Raw genomic sequence first — 22,946 nt, forward strand, 5'->3', positions numbered from 1 at the left:
GGAGGGGGGGGGGTATTGTTCCAGGAGGAGGAAGCGCACCGCAACCCCCCCCGCCCTATCACGAAGCGGCTCATCCCAAAGCAAAACCCCGCCATACCCCCCGAGGCGGGGCGGATCGCGCCCCCTCCCTCCGGCTCGCCGTCGCTGCCCTAGAAATGCCTTTGTTCACAGATCCTCCCATCCTCCCACCCAGCGCCCCGCACACCCGCTGCCGGGGTCTCGCACCGCTTTTATGTCTTTATTTTGCACGGCGGTGCATCCCGCTCGCTCCCCACCCCCCCCGCCCGCCCCGCTCCTTCCCCCGCCGGCCGCCCTTCTGCTGATTCATTTCCACCGGCGGTCCCCCCGGGATGGGGGGGCGGCATCTCCTCGCTATTGTGGCTCAGGGTAAGGCGATGACCCGGATTACCGGGGGTGGGCGCTGGGAGGGGGCAGAGCCAAACGGGATTACACGGACTGAATTACCGGGAGCGGGCACGGCGCGGTGCCGGCGGAGGCGGGGGGGGAGTTAAAGGGACAGGCGGGGGGGTGGCCCGCCCAGCGGCGGGGGTCGCGGCCGTGTCACGGAGCGAGGGAGTTACTCCGTGTCCCTGCTGCGAAGGGGAGGAGACCGGCGGAAGAAGTTGCCGGCCGCATTACAGCTAAGAAGCGAAGGGCTCGTACGGGCCGGGCCATGAGGGGCAGCTCCCCCGCCCGCACTGCCGGACCCCCACAGGAGCTGCCGGGGGAAGCTCCGGCTGCCGGAGCCGCGGAGGAAGGGCCGGCGGGAGGCGGCTCCCCGGATGGCAGGCGTGTGACACGCAGAGGGAGCCCCGCGGCGGGGGAGGCCTGCGGCGCCCTGCCCCGGTGGCGGCGGCCCGGCTTCGGAGCGCGGCCCCGGTCGGTGACTCACCGACTTGTAGGACGTTATCGACGCAGCCGCCGTCGAGCAGAGCGATGCCCCTGCGGAAGGGCAGGCGGTTCTCGTCGGCGGCAGCGGCGGCGTCCGCGGCCCCGCCGGGCGCCGTAGCGGCCCCCCCGGGGGCGGCGGTGGGGTCCTCGGCGCCGGTGTTGAAGGAGGAGTACATGCAGATCTCCCTCTCGCTGCGGGGGAAGGACCAGTAGACGATCCTGCGCTGCACCGGCTCCGGAATCCGCTCGAACCGTTCCTCCACCCGCTGGAAGGGCCACTTCTCCGCCACCTTGCGAGCCGCGATGTCCAGAAGGGACTCGGGGCTCTGAGTCTTGCCGAGTGGCAGCAGCCCCAGAGCGGCAGCGGCAACTGCGGAGGAGGGTCCGGCGCAGAGCGCCCCGCTGCCGGGTCCGGCGCCGCCCGCTCGCTGGCCCGGCCTGCACCCCGAGCCATAGCCGGGTCTGCAGCAGAGGCGCTTGGCGGCGGGAGGGAGCTGACCGCGCTCCGCCATGATCGCGCCGCTTCTAAGCAGACAGCGGAAGTGGCTGTACCCTATAAACGGCTCCAGGAAGGCAACGGACGGCCGCGAGCCCCCGCGGGACACGCCCCCTCTACCCTAATATGGCGGCGGGGGGCGGTGTCGGACGCGGGGCCAACGGCGGGGGCGGTGCTCTATGCAAATCAGCGCCACGAACGTAAATAGAAAGGCCCGAGGAAGGCTCGTTCCGCGCGCCGGCGGGGGGCGGGTGGAGGGGCGCGCTGGCTGGCTGGCTGGCTGGCTGGCTGGCTGGCTGGCTGGCTGGCTGGCTGGCTGGCTGGCGCGCGTGTCTGCCCCCCCGCTGATGTCACGCGCGCAAACCCGGGCGCGCCTCTCGCGCGTGGTGGGAAAAGAGGGCGTGGCCGGCGGCGCCCCTCTCTGCCTCCATATAGGGAATGGAATGCGGGGGCGGGGCCGCCGCGGCCTCAGGCCGGTCACCTCTGCTGGGAAAGCCGGCGGGCGGGGAGAGCCGCGCCTCACAGCCCGAAAATACGGTAACGGCGGAACCGGAAAGAAGGGGGAGTCTCGGCGGGCAGGTGAGAAGCGCCCACACGAGGAAAAAGGCCCAGATTCGTGTCCCAGAGGGGTACTGAAAGGGGACAACCTTCTCTGGAGCAGGAGACGGAGCGGGTACCCCTTACGCAGCAGGTACCTCAGCGAGGCGCGCCCCAATTTTATTTTTTCCCCCCTCTATTAGTGGCACTACGGTAGCCGGGGCCGCGGGTGGCCCGGCGCGTGCAGGCCCCGCGGGTGGCGCGCGCGCGCGGCGGGCGGGTTCCCAGCCCCGTGCGAGGTCCTGGCGGCCGGTTCGCTCCGCAGATGCTCCGGTTGGGAACCGCTCCGGCCGCCCGAGGGGAAGGGGCTTGGCGCCACAGACCCGCGGTGAGTCAATTGGACGCAGTTAGCGCGTTGTGCTTGCCTTGGTGTCTTTGGCCATCTGTCCCGGTTAATGTTTAGCGAGCGGTGCGGTTGCAGGAGAGAGTGAAGCCGAAAGAATTAATTTTATTTTTCTGTATTCATATAAAAAGCATACCATTACGGGGCCGTACCGACTCCTCAAGTTAAACGGCCTTCGTAAAAATAAACAAGAGAAAATGAACGACAGTGTCAAGCTGAGGATGTCGAGCTCCTGCACAGCCCTGGGTAAACACCCAACAAATACCAAAAGCTACCTCTGCTTCTAGCAGGGAGTTCTGACCCTAATTACAACTACACTGTGAATGTAAAATATTATTAAATAATCACAGCTAGCAAATAAAGCCAGTACTATCTTTCCTGTGGAGAGAAACTTTGATGTATCGTTTTAGAACAATAAACATTTTGTACTATTAAATTTTCTGGAACTTTGGCTTGCAAATGGCATTTTTGACGACTCACAGTTGAAAACAGTACTTGTTCACCTGGCTTGGATTTAGCAATGAGCCGTGCTCGCTCACATGCGGTACAGAAGCCATAATTTGGGTGCCCAGTGGGCTCGTTGGCGCGGGCTGTTCACCTAGGCTGGTTCACCCAGCTGTACTGCATTTTCCGTGGTGCAATGCAGGTCTTGGACTGGAAGGTCTGCAGGCGGGAGGTGGTTTTGTCAGGGAATGCAGGGAAAGAATGTCAAGTGTGCCAGGCATAAGGTCTGAGAATTGCAAACAGCATCACGTTGACTTGAAACTTCATATCTGCTTTTTCCTTCAACCATGACCCCAAACTAGAACAATAGCATATTTTGTGAACAGGGGGTTGAAGAGCTTTGCATAAACAGCATTTTTCTATTAAAAATGGATGGGAAATGAATTGCGTCAGAATAGCTGTCTTTGACTTTAAAGAAAGATCAGCAGAAACCTAAAGACGGTTTAGAATATGCATGTACTGACCTCTTTATATGCTAGTAAATGAAGACAGTAGCACTGATGTGAAATTTCATTGAGGATTTTTTTATGTCTAGGTATATAATTTTTTCTTTTTGTGCTGTCACTAGCTTATAAACTAAGAAAATGACTGATATTTTTTTAACCAAGTTTAAACTGCAGGCTGCAAACAGGGCCTGAACTATGTTCTGCATAGCTTATTTTTTTCATAACCTACAAATTGTTTCTTCTTTGGGATCGTAAAAGCTACCCTCTGGGTAAGAAATTAGTTTAAACTGATGCCTGTTCTTCTGAGTGTAGACCACACAAAACCATTACTCTTGAGGTGCCAGTTTCCTAAATCCACAAATACCCTGCTGGCATATTAACTGGCTTCTTCCTTATTTTAGACAGGTATTGTGCACATGATCTACTGGATTTATAAACTTAACTGCAACTAAATTTTGTAGGTGTCTCAAAAGCAATCTCAAAGCAATTTTTCTTCTCTGTTTTTCTAGTGCTATTTCTGTTTTAAACAAGTGACAAGCAAGTCAGTAAAAATGCACTTCTAAATCGGGTAATGGCTGTTCTTTACCAGGTCTTAGCCATCTGCTGTAATAAAAATAACACACTAATGCCACCAGAAGAATTCTTCCCATCATAGTAAAGAAGCTTTACAGTAAAAATTGAGAAACAAGAAGAGCGGCATGAAAGCCAAGGAACAATAAAACATCCATAATAAGCAGAAGTAGCCCACGTGACAGTTATCTCAACTTAGTAGTTCTTCTGCCTTTTCAGATCTGGCAGGAATTATTAAGTTTCCTTAAGAAATCCCAGAGAAAAGCAGGTGGAAAATCCCATAGATCCACCTCTTACATCCATCCACCACTCAGCAGAAATAGCTACTTCCCATTAAGTCTATGCATATTAATAGCTACACTGGATGCTGGTGAAGCCTTTTTATTTCTGGGCTAGGGAGCACACAGAGAGATAATGGCATCTTTGCTCTTGACTTTCTGCCATGAGCACCAGGTATGCTTCTCCTTGGGCTTCCTCTGCACTGGTGTGGCACCACAACAGCTTGCAAATTATCATTTGAGGCTGAAGTTCCTTTGTCCTGCCAGTCTTACTCCTTGAGTTCCTTTAATGTTCTGAAAGGAGGTGGGAAGGTGTGTTAACTCCAGGGAAGAAAGTAAAATGAATTAAAGCCATACCTGAGCTCTGTTGTATTTTCTAGTTAGTTTTTCTTTCAGTGGATATTCTTCTTGTGGAAAGACTTTGCTAGCCTGAGCTTTCATTTCCTCCTTTTCTGCCTCACAGTTTTGGGAGGTCCAGAGTTACGCAGAGAGGAAGGAATGGGCTGCAGAACAGCAACCTTAACTTGGTTAACTTCCTGATGTAATCAAAGGCTCTTCTATAAGCTACTTGGAAAAAAACCTGTTGCCACCACTGAGTGAAATTCCTTCTTATCAATGTTTCAAAGCATTAGGCCACTCAAAGTCATTCTTGTAGATTACAGTAAAACATACAGGGCTTGAGCATTCTACCAGTTGTGCTAATTTAAAAGAAAGATCACATACAACTGCACAGTTGTCTTTGTAAGAAGCAAACAATCATCTAAATGTAGCAAAATGGACAGCAGGCAACCTAATGCTGGCCAACAGAAGTTGCCCTGGTGGTTAAAACTTATCTGGAAAGATGATACTCAGCATTCCTGTATTGAAACTGAACAAGAATCTGGATTTATGCGCTGCATAAAATATTTCTAAACACTGGGAGGGCAGGGGGTCAAAGAAGAAGAAGAGGAAACTTGGCGAGGGAAGACAGGGGTTCTCAGAGCTAGAGCTATAAGAAAAAAAAGATTGCTTGAGGTGACAGCACTAAAATAATCAAATACAAGAAAGACTAATGAGCGTACTGAAACAGCTGAATTTACAATGCTAAACCAATTCTTTCTTATCCTGTTTCTCTAGGCGTTTTTATATAGCTAGGTACTTTAGTTCTTATAAGAAAGCCAGAGGTTTTACAGATGCCAAATGCATTCTAACACATCATTTGAAAACATGAAAAACACTGCTCTAAAAGGTAGTGAATATCACTGCACTTTAAAGGGTAGTAACTCTGGAAATCCAAATACAGGAAAAAATACAGTAGTCATGAGTGTTGGTTAAGTTATCTTAACATTGGTCAATGAAGAAGATAGTGTTATCAGCCAATATCTTCAGTTTTACAACGTTTTCTTAGAATAGTTTCCTTCATTTTGTTCAGAAACTATCTTTAAGGAGTTAAAAAAAAAGAACCTGCCTTTTACTAGCCTTTTAAATCAAATACTGTAGGATAAATATTGCCAGCTCTTTAGAGTCTCTCTACTAAAGTGAAAATAAACTAACAGCACTGAATGAGCCTTTTCAAAGTGTAGGTTTTTATTCTATTTAAATTCCATGATGATGATTCCAAAACTAGAGTGAGAGATTAGAAGCTGAAAGCGTTTAGGAAAATGTACTTAAAAGACAAAGCATGCTTTACCAGTATTCTGGAATAATGAAATGAGACAAACATCTTAATTTGTGCTGAATTCTCTTGACATTGATTTCTGTGTCCTGTGCCTTTTTGTGGCTTGATACTTGATGTATGAAGTCATTCTGAGAAGGACTGAACGGGAGGGCGTTGTGTGCGCCAGAGTCCCAGAGCTGTGTGAATTAATGCTGCTCTGTATTTCCTCAAGGAATGAGCACATTCAGTTTACATTTATTGAGAATAGACCCTGGGAATAAATTATTTCTTCCTTATAAGGAGCCTTGTGTTGGGATATCTGTTGGGACAGTTTAGCTCACTACAAAGTTACTGGGGATAAAAGCATCACTGTTACAAGTAGAATGATAGTGTGCAAGTGACTTCTTAAAATTAAGCATGTTGAACTGATTTAGAGGGTTCAGAATTTCAAAGTCTTAGAATAGAGGAGTAAGAGTGTCTCACCTTTCTTTAGAGTTTAATTTATTCTCTAACCATTTACAAAAACTCAAAAGCAGAAAATCCTGTCTGTGAGAGGACTCCAGATTTAACATCACTGTGGGTTTGTTGTGACCTTCTATAGATACGTTGTAGAATTCATGAACATTCAAAGTAAAACCAGTGTTATTCCTGTTACAAGTGTTTGTAAACTTTATTTTTTCTAATATCAGAATAAAAGTAAACTTGATGAAAACTTCAGGTTTTATAATTACTTTCTTGTAGGTATTTTCTCTCATTGCTGCAAGTACATACACTTAATTGAGGTAAAGTGGTTAAAAAAAATAAATAAATAAAAGATTCCCCTAAGCTTTATCGTCTTCTGATCTGATGTCCTCTACCAAAAATGTGATAGGGCAAAATGCCAGCAATCACTCTACCAGCATGTATAGAAACACTTCAGCACATGTAAGGTACAGAAAGTGAAGCGGACTGATGGTCTAAAAGGAAACATGATGCTATTGCGTTCTTGAGCATAAGCACCCTGCACTAACAAACCTCCTTTTAATCTACTCGGGCTTCCTCGCTTTAAACTGCACTTTCCTTTATATTTCCCTGCATTTCACCAAATAACTACCTAGCTGCAGCAGCCAATATAATAATTCCTGGGCAGAAACTCTGCATGGAGAAGGACATGCAGACCTCTACCAGCTAATGTCAGGAATAAAAGGCATTGCTTATGCAGATTTTCACCTGTGGCAAAGAGAAACAGCATATGTAAAAATTCTCAGAAGTGCATTTTTCAGGATGCTTAGTGCTGATAGGATGGCTTTAAAGGAAGGAGAAATAAAAAAATAAAATAAAAAAAAGAAATAAAATAAAAACCAAAAACAAACAAACCCCGGAACGACAAAAAAAAACCCAACCAAACAAAAAAAAACAAACATTTCAAGAAGTCTGAGTCTGGATTTGTTCATGATGGCAAGAGAGTTGTACTTACAAGACAACAGGCTAAATATTCCAAAAACTGAAGCTCTTGCTCGTGTGCTCTAGAGGTGTGGTGCCTATCAGTAGGACTCTTGCTGTGCTGGTGCCTCCTTGTCCCCACCAGCACAGCCAAGAGAGCAGGACGAGGAAAAAGCAAGTATAGCTAACGGAGTGGCAGTTGTTTCAGATATTTCCCAGTCTTCTGTGAAGTTCTCTGCTTTTATAAATCATAACTGAAGACCCACAGAAAGTATGGAGGCAGAGAAAAGGCAGAGATAGCTAAGCAACGCTTAAACAGTTTCCATTTGAATAACTAGCATTCTTCCAAAAAGTTTGAGTACAATGTCTGCTTCCCCTGACTTGGTCACTGGTAATTACATTTCGCATGCTGGGGAAACTGAGCTGGACTTTAAGATTTTTTTTAATTATTATTATTATTAACAGCCTATTTAAAATTTGATTCTTACTGTACTTAAATTCTTAGTTTATGAGTATTTGAACAATATTGTAAACCTGCCTCTAGCTTTTCGGGGACTGAAACCCCTAGTCAGGACTTATGGACAACTCTTTTCTTAGGTTGTATCAGAGACAAACTTATAAGGTAGTGCTCTAAATACAAGGTCCTCTGTATAGTTTGGACACCCTATGAAATTAGAGACAGAGATTTTTATGTATGGCAGAAAAATTATGCTGTGCGATCTGGTTAAGCTTCAATTGGTCAAAGAGGACTGTACACTGAGGAATAATTAGTAAAGAACCCATGCAAGAGTATAACATTTTGGGGAATTGTTTTCACTTTTTTGTTTTTCCACACAGATTTCATAGTCTGTTTATATCTGTATAGCAGTATTTGGTGTCAATTCCGTCCTTAAGCAAAGTGCCGCTTAGGTACTTTTGCAGGTTGGGTTCAACTAATTAAAACTTCGGCATTTGTCCCAGAGCTTCAGAAAGTATTTGAAATTTTGTAGCCTAAGCACTAATTAGACTGATGTGTATGTGTTTTACCAAATTATCACTACAACACTGAGTGACTGAGCTGTGGAATACTGCATCTGTTTTGAGCAGTCAGCTTTCAAATTTAAACACAGCTTATTGATTTATATTTTGAGTGATCCTGATACACTTTCACCTCTATTTCATACCCCAACTGTAGGTATTTTCATTGTCTATTTGCCTGTTTCTGTCCCTTCTTTCTCATTCTCATCTTCCTTTGACCATACTTGGGCGCTGCCCATTCACTGTGCACTATGCTTTTCTGTCCCGTAAATTTTGCATCCACTTACCTACCTTCTTCCTATCCTTCATGTATTGCAGTCTTGGAAATTGTACCAGAGCTCCTATCTCAAGCTAAGCCTTGTAATCAAATTGATAAGCTAGAGATCAGCTATAGTTAGAGCTCTGCAGTAAATGTTTTTGGAGAAACCAGTACTTCTATTTCAGTAGCTTCAAAGGTCTCACTGGAATCCCTGTCTTGGAGTGGGGATTTGTTTGGTTTTTTTTCCACTGGTCTGTCACTAAAGAACATCTAACTTTTGAAGTTGCTCTGAATAGAAGGGCAAGGCATTCTTCTTTCTCTTCTTTTGTGCTCCAGGGATTAAGATGAGCAGAGAGATATGCCCCTGCTGCACTTCGACACTTGGAATTATGGTGGAACAATATAGTCATATATTTCCAACCTCTTGCAGGGGGAGTATTAGGAGTTGCATGAGTTTGGCGGTTTTACTGTTGAAAAGAAAGGGACATCTTAATAAGTATCCATGCTGCTTTGCTTCAATAAATTAGGCAGGACTCATGGGGCAGCTGTCCTGTGGCTAGACACTGTCCTCTGCTGGGCTGTACAGGGGTCCTCCAGAAGGAACAGAGAGGCACTGTGTGTGGTGGGGTTCCAATGCTGCAGGAGATACTGTGTCAGATACTGTGACTGAGAGCTTAGGCAGATGTCACCATCAGTCATCCTGCGGATGATGCGATCCATGAGCGGGAGGGGTAGAAGTCTGTTCTGGTGTGTTCATGTAAAATACATTTTTTAGTGCTTTCAAAAAGTGGAGCCTCTGAGTAAGGACAGGTCTCTATGGAGCCTCTGAATTCATCCCGTTGTAGTGAAGGTCTGACACTCTTGTTGGACCCAGATGGAAGCAGGTGGAAGAATCTCTCCAGTACCCCAACTCAGAACTGCTTCTCAGTTAGTACTTTTAGTATGTGCTTCTCAGAGCTTTGTTACAGACAGCACAAAATCAGCTTGTTCTTCTGTGGTTTCAGTGCTTCTGAGCAGCAGCAAAGCCTGAGCACTGTGTTCACTGTGCCCGGGCCAGCAGTGCAGGCACCAAGGCTCCCCACATAGACACTTGGGACAACCAGTACTGAGTCGGTTTGCGTTCTACTCTGACCTTTCAATTTATTTCTGCAAACATAAAAGCTTTGATTCTTTCTTTTTAAAAGAAAAGATTACTTGCTGGAGTTGTATGGCTGCTTTTGAAGTTCCCTAGAAAATATGAAATCACTAGGGTATGATTCAGGAATGGAAGAACTGAGGAAGAGAAGAGCAGAACTAATGCGAGTAAGATTTGAAGGATGAATGTGTAAATGAGTCCCTTGCCAACTCCACCCTCTAAGTGGCATTTACTGCCTGGGAAATTGGATCCGCCCTGAACCGGTTCAAGCGTCAGGAAAATCCTCCTAAAATAGCTCTGGGCCCTGCAAAAGTTACAGTTTTGTCTCCCAATAATTGATGCTGTGGTGACAATCTCCATCTGGTACTCATGAGTCGCAGTCACCACATCTGCTAAGGGGGGGAAGGTAACTTTTTCCGTTTGCTCAGAATCCCTTACCTTGTCTGCAATGATGACCCAAGGAGTGAAAAATTGCTTGCTAAGTTTGAACACTTCTTAGAAGGGATGGTGTCGCCTACACTGGCAACTTGGAAATGAAACCACGGTCTCTGCTTACTCAGATTTTAAGCGTAAATGAAGAGGAACCACTTTAAGAGTACCTGGGGATTGGTCTAAGTTGCACTATTGCCGTCAACTGTGGATTTATTTTATACTGTTTACTAAATGGAGAGTATAACCATGGCAACATTCGTGACATGCTCCTTATGGATCTGCCAACACAAGCCTGAAATTAGCATGCAGGAGACAAGTGTTTGAAAGTAGCTTGAGAACTGAAAAATCAGATTTCAGACTACAGTCCAATTGAGAGTACACGTCAGTGTCTGCAGAGTGAACATTATGCAACATTTACTACTTTGGCTTTTGCTGATCTCAGCAAGAATATTTGTGGTATCTTTTGTGTAGATCTTACCTTGATGAGTGAAAGCATAATGGTAGAAATATAATAGTTAGTAGTAATTCTGACTAGCCCCATAACAGCCTCAATTTTGTAGAAAGTATACTTAAAAATACAACTACTACTAGCCTTTTATGCTCAACTGTAGTGCAAAGATAGTTAAAATATTTTTGCAAGTTTACTTGCAAAAAAATAAATAATGATCATTTGTAGACAAGATGGATGTTCTGCTGTCTGCATATAAATAAGAAAGGTGTGGGGTCAATAGGTGTAAGGAGGGTAATATAAAAGAAACTTCTGTATCTGCTTTAGTCCTTTTTTGTTCCAGGTATATACTGTTGATAAACTTGATCTAATATATATTTTTTATTGTTGAATGTTGTGATGTTCTTGCAGAAATCTTTTATATGAGAAGTCATGGTCTGACAGAATTAAGGTGAATTTAATAATACCTTGCTGCTTCATGTCTCTCCACAGGTCACTTCTTTCTGGAAGGATCAGTGTGAACATAACTACACCTTTCTCATCGAGTCATACCAGCTGTTGCAAGTAATACTGAACAAAAGTAATTCCCTGGTTACTCTTTTCTTTTATCTGTGGTTACTTACCTTCACGGTTTTTGTTTAAGTCAGTTTCTTCTTTTGTGTGCATCTGTCACATAGCAGGAAGGACATGATTCTGTAAGCAAATTTCACAAGTCATTTGGGAGATGTGGAGGAAAATATAGAACTGCTTTTAACTAACTTTTGAAGGCTGGCTAGATTTTAAGCTGATTCTGCCCTTTCAACAGAGGCACAGAACAGTGACTGCTCTTATTGCCTGAACACACCATCTTGGGATAACACATCAGCCACTTTGATGGAATATTTTATGTAGAATTACTACCTCCGATGAGTCAGTGCTGTAAATGGCAATTACATCTGCAGAGAACACAACATCATTCCTGTCCCTTGCTGCCCTCATCACTGGAGCTGGTACAATTTGGGATCACAGAATCACAGAATGTTAGGGATGGGAAGGGACCTCAAAAGATCATCGAGTCCAATCCCCCTACTGGAGCAGGAACGCCTAGATGAGGTTACGCAGGAATGTGTCCAGGTGGGTTTTGAGCGTCTTCAGAGTAGGAGACTCCACAACCTCCCTGGGCAGCCTGTTCCAGTGTTCTGTCACCTTCACTGAGAAGAAGTTTCTTCTCAAATTTAAGTGGAACCTCCTGTGTTCTAGTTTGTAACCATTGCCATTTGTCCTATCATTGGTTGTCACCGAGAAGATCTCTAGAGTGATGGTTATGTTAGTCCTAAGAATCATATGGAACTATAGAAAGGATGGAAGTGTTGCTAGTAAGACACAAAGGACCGAATAATTTAATATTTTTTCTATGTTTGGTGCATGTAGGTAAACCCTAAACTTTTATCATTTTGGAAGGTGAGAAAACACATCCTATTCCAAGCAGTCACTCAGGAATGTGTTAGCCATCAAAGCTATGTTTAAAGGGATACATTCAGATAACTTTAATTCAGCGTTCATATTTAAACTGACCAACCAGCTATCTGTATTGCTACTGTTTGTTTTCAATAAATTTGAAACTGAGAAAGACAATCCAGAGGATTCGATGAAGTTAAAAGGACTGGAAGTAAAAAGGGTAAATAGGACAATTGAGATTATTATTGGCTAGCATCCATGTAGGCAAAAAATGTATAACTGATATGTAAGCTATTAAAGGAAATCAGTAGAACTAACATTGGTCAATACAAGTACACAAAAAACAGATCTGACCACAGTTTTATTAAATAACACACTTGATAAAAAGTATGATGTTTACACAACAATAATGTTTATGTAATACCTAGATTTCTTCTAAACATTTTGACTTACCACTGCATGACACTTTTTATATGTCATGCTAATTTAATCTATGTGACCCATTAATTGATAGAATATTGGTTAACTGACAGTCAAAACCAAAATAGTAAATGGAGGATTCTGGCTGAGTCAGTATATTTGTATTACGGTTATTTTAGGAATTGCTTCTGGCCATGCATTATTTAATGTTTGTTTTAAATGGTACAAAAAATTGTGTAAAATTATTGATACTCCTAGATGACCCCCATAGATTGGGAATGTAGTAAGTAGCAAAGATAAGTGCAAGCAGTGTTTTCTGGCTAGCTATTAAGTAATACATCTGTGAACAGTGAAAGCAGACTGTTGTTTTCACTTCTACATTTGGTCTGCACACCAAATACCAGAGCTCAAGAACACACAAGGCACTCGAAAGTGGGGCCATTGAAGGTCAGTTCAGCAAGGTGTTCTCTGGAAAAAATAAATTTCCATGCTATAGGTCGACTCTGCTTTTGAACCTTCAGCCAGTCTTTTAAAATGTCTTATATCATAGATGCATCATGACTGCTACCCTTTCTCTGCCTTGCATAGCCTTTTCACGTGTATTTGTAATTGTGGTCATCCAAGACTACGCTATCATCTAATCATCAAGCAAATTTGCAGACTGTGTTTTTCCCCTGTGAAGATAATCCCCATGACAGATGATCTTTTAGCTCTCTAACTGGCCCAACTTGTGCAAGGCAGCCTTACCTGGTGGGGTTCAACAAAAACGTATGTCTTATTCTTTCTGTGCACTCATTCTTTGTCTCTTCCAGCTTCACTGCTATTAGGAGGTACAGCTTACAAAATTGCTCCGGATCATTTCTGAGCAAGTCCATTGGTACAGCTGTAACAAAAGAGGGAATAAAATCATGTCTGCAGATAATTCCCATAGTCTTAATATTCAGTCACATTATGGCAAAGTTAATGCTGCTGTTGCGTTTTTCATCTTCAGAAATTTGTGTTTTGCAGGACCTAAGAAGATCTGAAAATGCTGGTTGGAATTTTTATTCTGTTAATGAGCTTTTATTTGGGGATTTGGAGGAAGAATGAAGAAGTGCAGAGAGATTTGTCAAGGAAGGTAACAATGAGTGAACTCTTTAATACAGTGTTTTGGTCAAAATACCTCATGTAATTCTTGGCTATAAAAAGAGAAATCTCTAGTGACTACAAAGGCAATACTGACTCTGTCTTTGGCACTGAAACAATTTTTGCTGAAACTTGCTTTGTCCAGTTTAGGATTCAAGAAGACCTTTGGTGGACAGAAAAGCTTGAGTGAAGAACCAGAAAACTCATTAATTGAAGTGATGTGATACAGGGAAGTTTTTCTGTTTGGTTTATTAAACAGAAAGATGTATCGACTGGAGTCCAAAAGTATCTGCAATGAAACAGAAACTTAATACCTACCTTTTCCATCTACCTGACAGATATATAACAGGATCTGATTGCTGGATGTTGAAGCTCAAAAAATCAGACTAGACCCAAGCGGTACAATTTTCTCTAAATAATGAGCACTTATTCATTGGAACTGTTTGATAAAAATTATAATGGGTTTTCTATCTCTAGGAGTTTTAACCTCAAGGGAGATCTTTCTTAAGAGACATATTCTAACTGAACCAGCAGTGGTTCAGGAATTGTCAGGAACTTCTACAACAAAACAGATCTGCGCAGATCGTCATAGTGGATGTTCTAGCCTTATCACTGATGGAGACCAAGATGGCTTTGATTCTTCCTTCAACTCTACTGTGGGCTTACTTCATGGTCCAGTTTTTTGTCTATGGGTGCTAACATTTGTACTGGAGCTTCAGTGCAGCTGCAGTCTTTTAAGAAATGGCATAATCATCTGTAAATAGTGTAGTGTGATAAGGGATCCAGACTGCATAAAAACCTGTTCTAAAGATGTCCGCAGATGATAGGCAGCCACATGTGGAATTTTAGGACTCCTTTTCCTTGTTTATACTGGTTTCTGAGCCACAGTCTAGTGAATCAACAGTATACCTGGTGATTCTCTGCTGCTATATGAAGGTGGAATACTGGTTTGGATTAAGTTTTAGCTGATGTATTATCTCTTACATGATTTTAAATACACCAGGAATATGTCCATTTTGACACTTGATTTTTCAGCTTGTCCAAAACTTGCAACTTGTATTTAGACTCTTGCCTGTAAAGTGATGCTTAGTCCTTCAAGTAAAAAGTGCAGAAGTAATCAGTAACATTAGCTTATTGTTATATACAGCAAACCAATTCCCTCTTTGTGCATAGAAGACTAAAATTACATCCTCGCTTGGCTGAAAACCTCCTTTCTGCAAGCGATAAAAAATGCAAATATCCCTTACAGTGGCTACTTCAGCCTGCTTGCAGCTTGGGGCAATACCGCATTGGCAGAAGGACAGTGTATTGTCTCTGATGGCTATGAAGCCTCTCTGAACTCAACCTGAATATGAACTTACACAAAAGGGATCTCTGTGCAGTGAGAAGAACTTGAAAACAGAGCATAATTATGTAAGAAATTTAAAATAAGCTAGAGAGCATGTTTCAATTAGATCAGCATTCCAAGTGGTCCCTAACAACTGGATATTTCTATCTCTGTTGCTACTATTTTTTCTTTATGACTGATCATCTGAATTTTTCTGTTAAATGTCCTCCAAGCTGAAAACTTTTACCTGATAGCAATCCTTCTAAACAACCTTTTGGTGCAAAGTTGACCTATGCAAGCCTCCCAACTTCTTGAATTACTTTGATACTGGTAAGGAAGGGATGTGTTTAAATTTTTTTTTTAACAAAGCTTCACAAAGTACCCTGTATTTTCCTGTCCTGTATTGAAGAAGCTAATGAATTGCATGATCTCAAGAAATCAGGACAGGGAAGAGCCACAGTAGTGTCATGGAAGTAGTAGGTAACTCTGGTCTCCTCCTCATTGCAGCACTGACCAGGAAGGAGCTGTGCTATTATTGTAATAATTACTGCCCTTGGGATCAGTAGCTCCAGGGCTTAGCCTCTATTCAGATGAAGTCAATTTCTCACTAAGATCTTAAACAATATTTTACTGCTGAGGAGATTCTTTATTATCTTTTAGGGTAGCTTTTATCTTTTACATTCTCATCGGACTGCCTTGCATGTTCTTTGTGGTTTCACTGGTCACTGCTCATTGAAGAGTACGTGTGATGTGTCACTCCTTCCTCATCCATCCTTGGATCAGGTAGCTGTTTGATTGTACTTGAAGTACTCTGGAAATCCACAGGTAAGAAAAGCATCACTTTTCTAACTAGGCCTAGTGCCACGTACCTGAACTTCTCAGGTGCATGGTCCTGATTCTGTGCCTTGGGAATTCCAGTTTCCTATTGAGTGCTTGTAAGAATCATGTTTAACTGTGAATCTTCTTGTGTCCCCTTCATGGTAAAGACTCTGCCCGACAACTCTCACTGAGACAGGAGGTTCCGAAGTACAACTGTCATGAAACCACGGCTTAGACCCTCAGACCTCCACAGTTAATATTTACCTTCTTCTAGTGGAGTCTTGTGTCTCAGGTGCTGTTGTTTGTATTGCAATGAAGTCACAAGGAGAGAACCTGGAAAGCAGCACAGCATTTGCTGGTCTACACACACTTGACCATCATTTCCCCCTTTCTCATGGGCATCCAAAGAAATAAGTTTTGATCCATGGCTGTGGGGAAAGGAGGATGCAGAAGGTTTTGTCTCTTTTCCCCAGTTTTTCTTTCTGTCTTTGCAATGAAGGAGGTTTGTCTTCTGAAAGAGCCCAAGTCTTTTACAGTTACAGTGAGATTTTCTGGGGATACACACCAGGCTGACATCAAAGTGCTGTGATAGCAGTCAGTTGTTTGTAGCGGCAATGTAATTGCTCTTCCAGGCTGAAAGTACACTTGACTGAGGTACTCTTGAAGGCTGTTTCGTCTCCATAGATATAAGCTTGTCTCTGCTACAAAATGGTGAGTCTAATCTGCACTTTAAATTTCAGTGAAATCGTATCCACAAACTGGCAGGCATTCCCCAGACTATCTCACTTTGTTTTTAATGTATGAGCTGACTGACACAGTCAGATCAAATGATTTTCCAGACTTTTTGCTCTATCCACTAGGCAGCATTTTTCATTTCGGTTTCCTGTAGTGAGACTGTATCTCCAATGATAGCTTAGATTCTCATCTGGTGTAAATTATCAGAGTTCCAGCCAACTTCAAGGGATTTGATAATTTATGCCATCTGAAGTTTTACGTCTGAAAACTCTAATAAAAAGCAGCTGCTACTTTCTTTAACTAATCTGAAAAATGGTAAGTGCCTAAGTATGTGTCTGAGTCTAGCTATCTTAATACCTGTTAATCAGCTGCCAGCAGACCACTGCATACTGGAGAATTGAAGTCCTTTGTCCTGAATCTGAGTAACTGGTATTGTGTCCTGTATTTTATCAAAAATGCAAGTTGAACAGAGACTAACCTCATCCTTGACAACAACTTTCCTGGGATACCTAAAAGCCAACACTCCCTTGGCAAAGCCTTTGAATTTGGCTCTGCTAGAAGCTAGTGAAATCTCTATACTGACCAGGAACATCATGTGTATTACACATATGCAATATTTTAAAGCAGTTACTTAGGTTTGTCAATTCAGTGTGGTTTAGTTTTGATTTATGTATCATCTTCAAGCCATATGAGCACTACTTGATGTGTGGTATCAATTTGAACTTGTAAAGAATATGAGTTGCGCAGATACAAAATTGATATCAAGAATATGGGAGGAACTTGTGAAGAGTTTCAGAGAAAACATGGTCTCTGACCTATTGCAGAGTGCAATACTGAAAGTAAAGTACCTATCACTATATGTTCAAAGAAAATGTGTCTTCTTTATTTACAGTTCTTGATTTAACTCTTCACACAGAAAAAACCATCATTTTTATATGACTAGAGTATGTTACGCAATTTTGCCTGTAAATAACTATTTTTGCCATAAAGCATCAAATTTCCCCTATTACTTTAAGATTTATATACAATTGTGCTCTTTCTTTTGGTAATGACAGCGAGTAGCTACAAACACCACCGTTTTTATAAATCAGGTGCAGCCCTGGCTCAAGCATACTCCGTGGCTGCTACCCAGTGAGGACACTTAGTGAATGACAGAAGTTTCTGTCCATGCTCAAAAATCCACCCTTAATAGGTCAGCAAGAAAAAGAATAAACTGGTCTGACTGTCTTTACATCTTGCAAAGACATTACAATCATGTAGACCTAAAGGTAACTTTTCATGATGTGCATAAGTAGAAGCATTGATAAATGACAGAATGCTGGATTTTAGGAGACAAACTTTGTTTTCCTGCTACCCGAAGGTCATCTTTTACATCTCTAGGGCTGGTTGCTTCATGTTTTTTCTGCATCATCCCCTTTGTTTGATACCTTACTACATACTTCAGGAAATCTCTAGCTAGTGCTAACTCTTAAACCCTCTGATTGTGATTGTGTTGGGGGACGGCAGGGAAAGTATTTTTGCTTTTTCTTCCATTGTCACGTTTTCTTAGAAATGTGTAATCAATAACAAGTTATGAACCACCAGCCTAAAGAAACTAGGTATTTACAATCCCAGACTGGGAGAAATGTTTTAGCAATATGTGTCAGGTTCTACTACAGTCATGGGATTTGTTAGGGGGATCCTGAGTGGGTTGCTTTGGACAGTAGCTGTAGCTACATCACCAAACAGAGCCTGCTACATGCAAAAGGAACAAATTTACCCTTCAGAAGGGTGGCAAAAATTACCCAGCTGACCCTAGGTGAATAAAACACTGTCAAGCGCAGCCAAATTTTCCTTGTCTGTAGGTTGGTGGCAAAAGTTAAGCAAGGATCTCCCCAGACTTCTCTCTTCCTTCATTTTCTCAGCTTCTCAGTGTTTTCATCCTCACTGCTGTTTTACCACTGTCCAAATATTTGGGTGACTCAATCTTATTACAGAGGGATGACACCCTCTGCCCATCTCAAACTGCAGCTGCTTTCCAGCTCTTAAACTCCTCATCTTCTTGCCATCTTGTTCCCATGCAGTGCCCATGTGTGTGAAGTAATCACTAAGGGTGAGAGAAAGGGCAACAGAGACAAATAAATGTATGGAGATCATCATCTCAGTGAGCCTGCAGGAAGCCTGAGGTGTGGTTGAACTAGTCTGGTAATGTTCTGCCCTTTGGCATTATTTTATGTGTACTCAGGGGAAATAATCAGTAGTGCAGTCGTTTTCACATTTAGCATGTACAGATAATTTGTGAGTACAATAAATATTTTGTTTATGCAGCACATATGTTTTAGTACAGCTTTACCCACTTACGAGAAATGGCTCTACTCTGCATGTGCTTCAAAATATGTTGCTTTTTGCAATGCCACTATGTATAAAAAAATAGCGTATATTATGTGTTGGACACAAATATGGCAACACTTTGCATTTTTTTTTTTTACATACTGACAAATTGATTTGATTTGCAGCTAACCAAAACCTGGTCTTAACTATGGATATTCAATTTTGTGTTTGCTGGAACAAATAAACAGCATCTTATGTCAGGGATGAGTTTGGATGATAAATAGAAAATGAGATGCATTACCTGCAGCTTCTCCTCGGATCTAGCCAAAGGATACCACCAGAACCCACACAGCAAGGACAGACCTTGGCAGCTGGGCAGGAGGGTACTTGGGCTTGGGCAGAATGTGCAGAGACAGGGAAGGAAGGCAGCCTGAGATCCTCCCACAAAGCCAGTTTTGCAGCCTGTCCTGCTGTATAAACTGGGATGTAATAAGTAATTTCTTGTTTTGCAATTCCCATCAACTGTCTTTTGAAAACTTAACGCAAACGTTTTGCTAAGCTGAACTGGTAGGATTTTCCCTTCAGCTGTGAGAGATTGTTCAAAGCCTCATTCAGGCCAGTAATGGAAATAAAGAAGCTTGGGGAGGGTTACAGGCCAGGGCCAAGCTGCCAGTGAGAGTCTCTGACTAACTACAGCCCAGGAGGAGAGGACAGAACCCTTGTCCACTTTTTTACCTTTCTTCTCCTTTTCTGATCACTTCCACGTTTCTCTACATGTCTTCTGATTTACTGGATTTTTGTTTGTTTGTTTTTTCCTTGCCACCTGACATCCTGATCTACCTTATCTGTCTGCTGCAGCTACAGAGCCTTATTCCTACCCCATTCTACTGAATGCTTGTTTATGCTGCCTTAAGAAAAACTGAGAAATAATAACAAAACACACAGTCTTTCTCAATTTCCTTGTGATCCTGTTCTTCCCATGTTCTAGCATACTCCATTTAATGTCAGGCAAACTTGTTGGACCAAAGTCAAGCCATGCTCACCACTGCTGTTGGTGCAGCTACACCTAGAGACTAGAATGACGCCAGCTGCCTCCATGGCAGTAGCTGCCTGAGGAAGGTGGTAGAGCTGTCTGTCAATCACCACCTCACTTCTAGTTTGAACAGACCCTAACACAGACTCCAAATGCCACAGGTGTTTTGGTGAATGGTTTAGTGCTCAAAAGGTCTGAAAATAGATCGTTCTTTCTCTCTTCTAAGTAGCAGTGCCATTTAAAAAAAAAAAAAAAAAGCATAAATCCTCTCAGCCTAAACAGCATGTGAACCTCAGGCAGTAAGGGCTAGAGACTGTCATGTAAGTGAAGAGAAAAAGACCAAACCCAGCTTCGCAAGACCATAGCAGCTGTAATAACTCTGTCCACGCCACTTGCTGTGTATCCAGTAGAGCAAGCAACCCAAAGCTTTCCTCGACCTTGGGTCCTGCTGCCATCAGTAATGTATACTGTATGACCTAAAAATGTCATCACTACAGTTGAGGACAGGCCATGATATGGAAGCTACTTTATAATAAGAAGCAAAATTTCACTGAGAATTTTAAATTATAGGAAAATAATTTTCTGAATAAAAAAGATTTGCATCAGGAAAGGTTTTTATACTTATTTAGTAATAACACAGGATGTAGTGTACTCTAGCTGCAAAGTACATCTACCTATCCAGAATCAGACCCCACACAGGCAAATGCAGACACCCTCATCATAAAGGAAATGCACCCATGAGGTAGTGCAGCTTTGGTACAGCACCATGGACCTTCATACACAATGACAACATTCACAGCTTCCTTTGTATATAGATGTGAATGCACTCATCACTCATAAAATTTCAAATTTCGTGGAAATCCTGCTTACACAGAAGAGCTTTTTGCTCCTGCTCACATTATAGGAGTGAACTCCAACTGTGCAAGTCTTTTATGTAGAAGCCATTTCCCTTGATGAGTTTTCTATTTGATATCCTTTTGGTTTCACAGTGTGTTTTCTTCTTCTCATATTCTGAAATAGTAAATAAAAGCAGTTTATTTCTTTCCTCTTTGTGTTTTTTTTATGCTGTACGCAAATTTCTGTTGTACCTCCAAACATTGAACTGTTTTCTGTCTTTTCACTCGCAAGCAATGGATACTATAATTTCCAGAACCTCTGTATTTTTTTCAGGCTTTTAAAATCTTGGTAGATGTTGGTTTTTTTATTTCTTTTATTTTAAGTGAGGGTACTCATAGAAAAGCATGAAATCCTCCACACAACATCCAATCAGTACTTAATGCTAGCCCTTGTCTAGTTTACGTTTTTATTAAGATTCATCTGACTTCAAGCAGGCACAATTAAAGGCTGTAGCAGGAGAAATTAAGCTGAATTAACCTCTACACTAATTTTTTAATAAATTTTAAAGTATATTTGCAAGTATTAAGATAGTTTGTGTGAGACTAGCAGAATAAATAATAAATATATTAAGAACATTAAAATAATTTTAATTGTTAAATGTTTTCTATTAGAAGTTAGAATTGGCTAAGACATTCTCTCATGCAAGAATATGAGAGCTGACTGATTTTGATAACAACTCTTTTCTTCCACGTAATACCACAGATTTGCGTGCACACATAAATTTGTGTAGTTCTAGTCTTCCTTGCTAACATTTAGCAGCGCATATATATACGTCTGAATCAGTATAATAACTGAATACATTTTGAAGAGGTAACAGTATTTCATTTGAATTTAAATGTCTTGTTTTGAATAAGCAGTTATGTTATAGAGCTAAATCAGTCGTCTTAACAACAAAGAGCAGTATGCTGATGAATTATGTATGTTATCTGCGTTTTCTGCCTGCTGATAATTGACAGGTATCATGGCACATTTTACAAACTTCCTGTAATTATAAGCCACATATCAAACACTGACTTACATGTAATGGTTCTCCCTCCACACACATATACAGAAAATGTTTTTATGTTTTATTTAAACCTTACCGTATTTTTATGTTTTCTGTTCCACTCACTCTGGTTTCCAAGCTGCTTTGCCACTCAACCCATTGAGCAATGTTAGATTAATAAGATTTCCTCAATGTTAGTTTGTCAGAGTCACTAATTCAAGTGTTTTTTCCATCCTTTGTTTTATTTTTTTAATTAGTTAGAATAAACCAATGCTGAAGAAAATTTATCTTAAAGTTACCTGCTGTTTGGATACTTGCAGTAAAACAGATGTCTCAGTCTGTGATATCAAGTTCCTGTCTTTACTGACAGATATATTTTCTTCATTATGTAGCAGCTTTAGGTAGTAACAGAGTAAGAAACATAGTGTCTTAACAGAGCTGATTAAATAGCTGGTTCCTTCTTGGTAGTATGCATTTGGTTCAGACTAACTGACATAACAAGGATACATTAATTGGGTAGCTCTGCAACTGGACTCAATAGATGTAATGCGTACTGATTAAATTGAATCACAACTGGCTATCTTAGTACATGATTCAGAATTACTTTTAGTTCAGTGTTCTGTTCCTTGGAAGGAAATTAATTTTGCTGAGAATTATTTTAATAAACATGTTATAATAAAGCTATAATTAAAAAGGAATTGCTTTAGTTACCTTGAAGGGCTTTTTAGTTATATTACCTCGAATACCCAAATTTATATTTTAATCTAAAATCCTACATTCAGTAAGTAATATGGCTGTTATATGTAAAAAAGCACCATTAATGTATGCTGTAGAAGAGTTCCTCACTATCATTGCATCCTTGACAATATTCACGATTAGAGAAAGTACATGAGACAAAACCCGAGCAATTACAGAAAGTAACTGTGCAGAAAGAAAATTAGATAAACATCTCTTTTGTTCCCATTAATTTAGACTTGATTTGTCAGCTTCTTCAGAAACCAAAGCTTATATTCTTAACCTGTATCATTGACTGAGTTGCTTCTGAGGCTCATACCTTAATGATAGAAGTGATCTGATACACTGGTTCTCACTGAATTAGAATAAACTATTAAATATATTTATAAAGTCTCTTTCATCAAAAAACACTTCAGCTTACAGAATATGATACCCTGGGACTCTAATAGAAGGTGACAGCCTCTGAGCAGTCAGTGATGGCAAAAGAAAGGTAATGTACTACCTACTAGTACTAATGTACTACTAAGGTACCAGCAACTAGTAACATCCCTTCTGTTTTCTGAGCTGAAAGATGAAATTTTAGGAAGGGCAAAAAATAACACTATTTTTTCTCTAAGGCATTAATTTGGCAAAGATATATATCTGCGTG

At 41.9% G+C, this 22,946-nt stretch overlaps 2 protein-coding genes across 7 annotated transcripts in view; one reads left to right on the forward strand and one right to left on the reverse strand.

Moving 5' to 3' along the window:
- ZSWIM6 (zinc finger SWIM-type containing 6) overlaps positions 1–1,427 on the reverse strand; it is a 113,987-nt gene extending 112,560 nt beyond the window's left edge. The window contains exon 1 of the mRNA XM_065860568.2: positions 893–1,427. Coding sequence (XP_065716640.1) covers positions 893–1,403 — 511 coding nt within the window. The 5' untranslated portion in view covers positions 1,404–1,427. The remainder of the gene's footprint in view (positions 1–892) is intronic.
- LOC136115555 (uncharacterized) lies at positions 38–21,849 on the forward strand. Of its 6 annotated transcripts, XR_011736560.1 has the most exons (5): positions 1,143–2,078; positions 2,250–2,312; positions 10,967–11,038; positions 13,340–13,448; positions 13,602–21,849. XR_011736560.1 is itself a non-coding variant. In XM_071802416.1 (4 exons), exons 1-4 carry the CDS (start codon positions 1,567–1,569, stop codon positions 13,344–13,346), a joined length of 654 nt encoding a protein of 217 aa, XP_071658517.1. In that variant the 5' UTR covers positions 1,143–1,566; the 3' UTR covers positions 13,347–21,849. The 6 variants fall into 6 exon arrangements, 2 of the variants coding, with proteins under 2 accessions (XP_071658517.1, XP_071658518.1); XM_071802416.1 differs by having other exon boundaries at positions 13,340–21,849; XR_011736561.1 differs by lacking the exons at positions 1,143–2,078; positions 2,250–2,312 and adding an exon at positions 38–387 and having other exon boundaries at positions 10,967–11,054; positions 13,340–21,849.
- Positions 21,850–22,946: the final 1,097 nt, after the last annotated feature.

This window comes from Patagioenas fasciata, chromosome Z (genome assembly GCF_037038585.1).
Source record: "Patagioenas fasciata isolate bPatFas1 chromosome Z, bPatFas1.hap1, whole genome shotgun sequence".
In the NCBI taxonomy this organism is placed as follows: Eukaryota; Metazoa; Chordata; class Aves; order Columbiformes; family Columbidae; genus Patagioenas; species Patagioenas fasciata.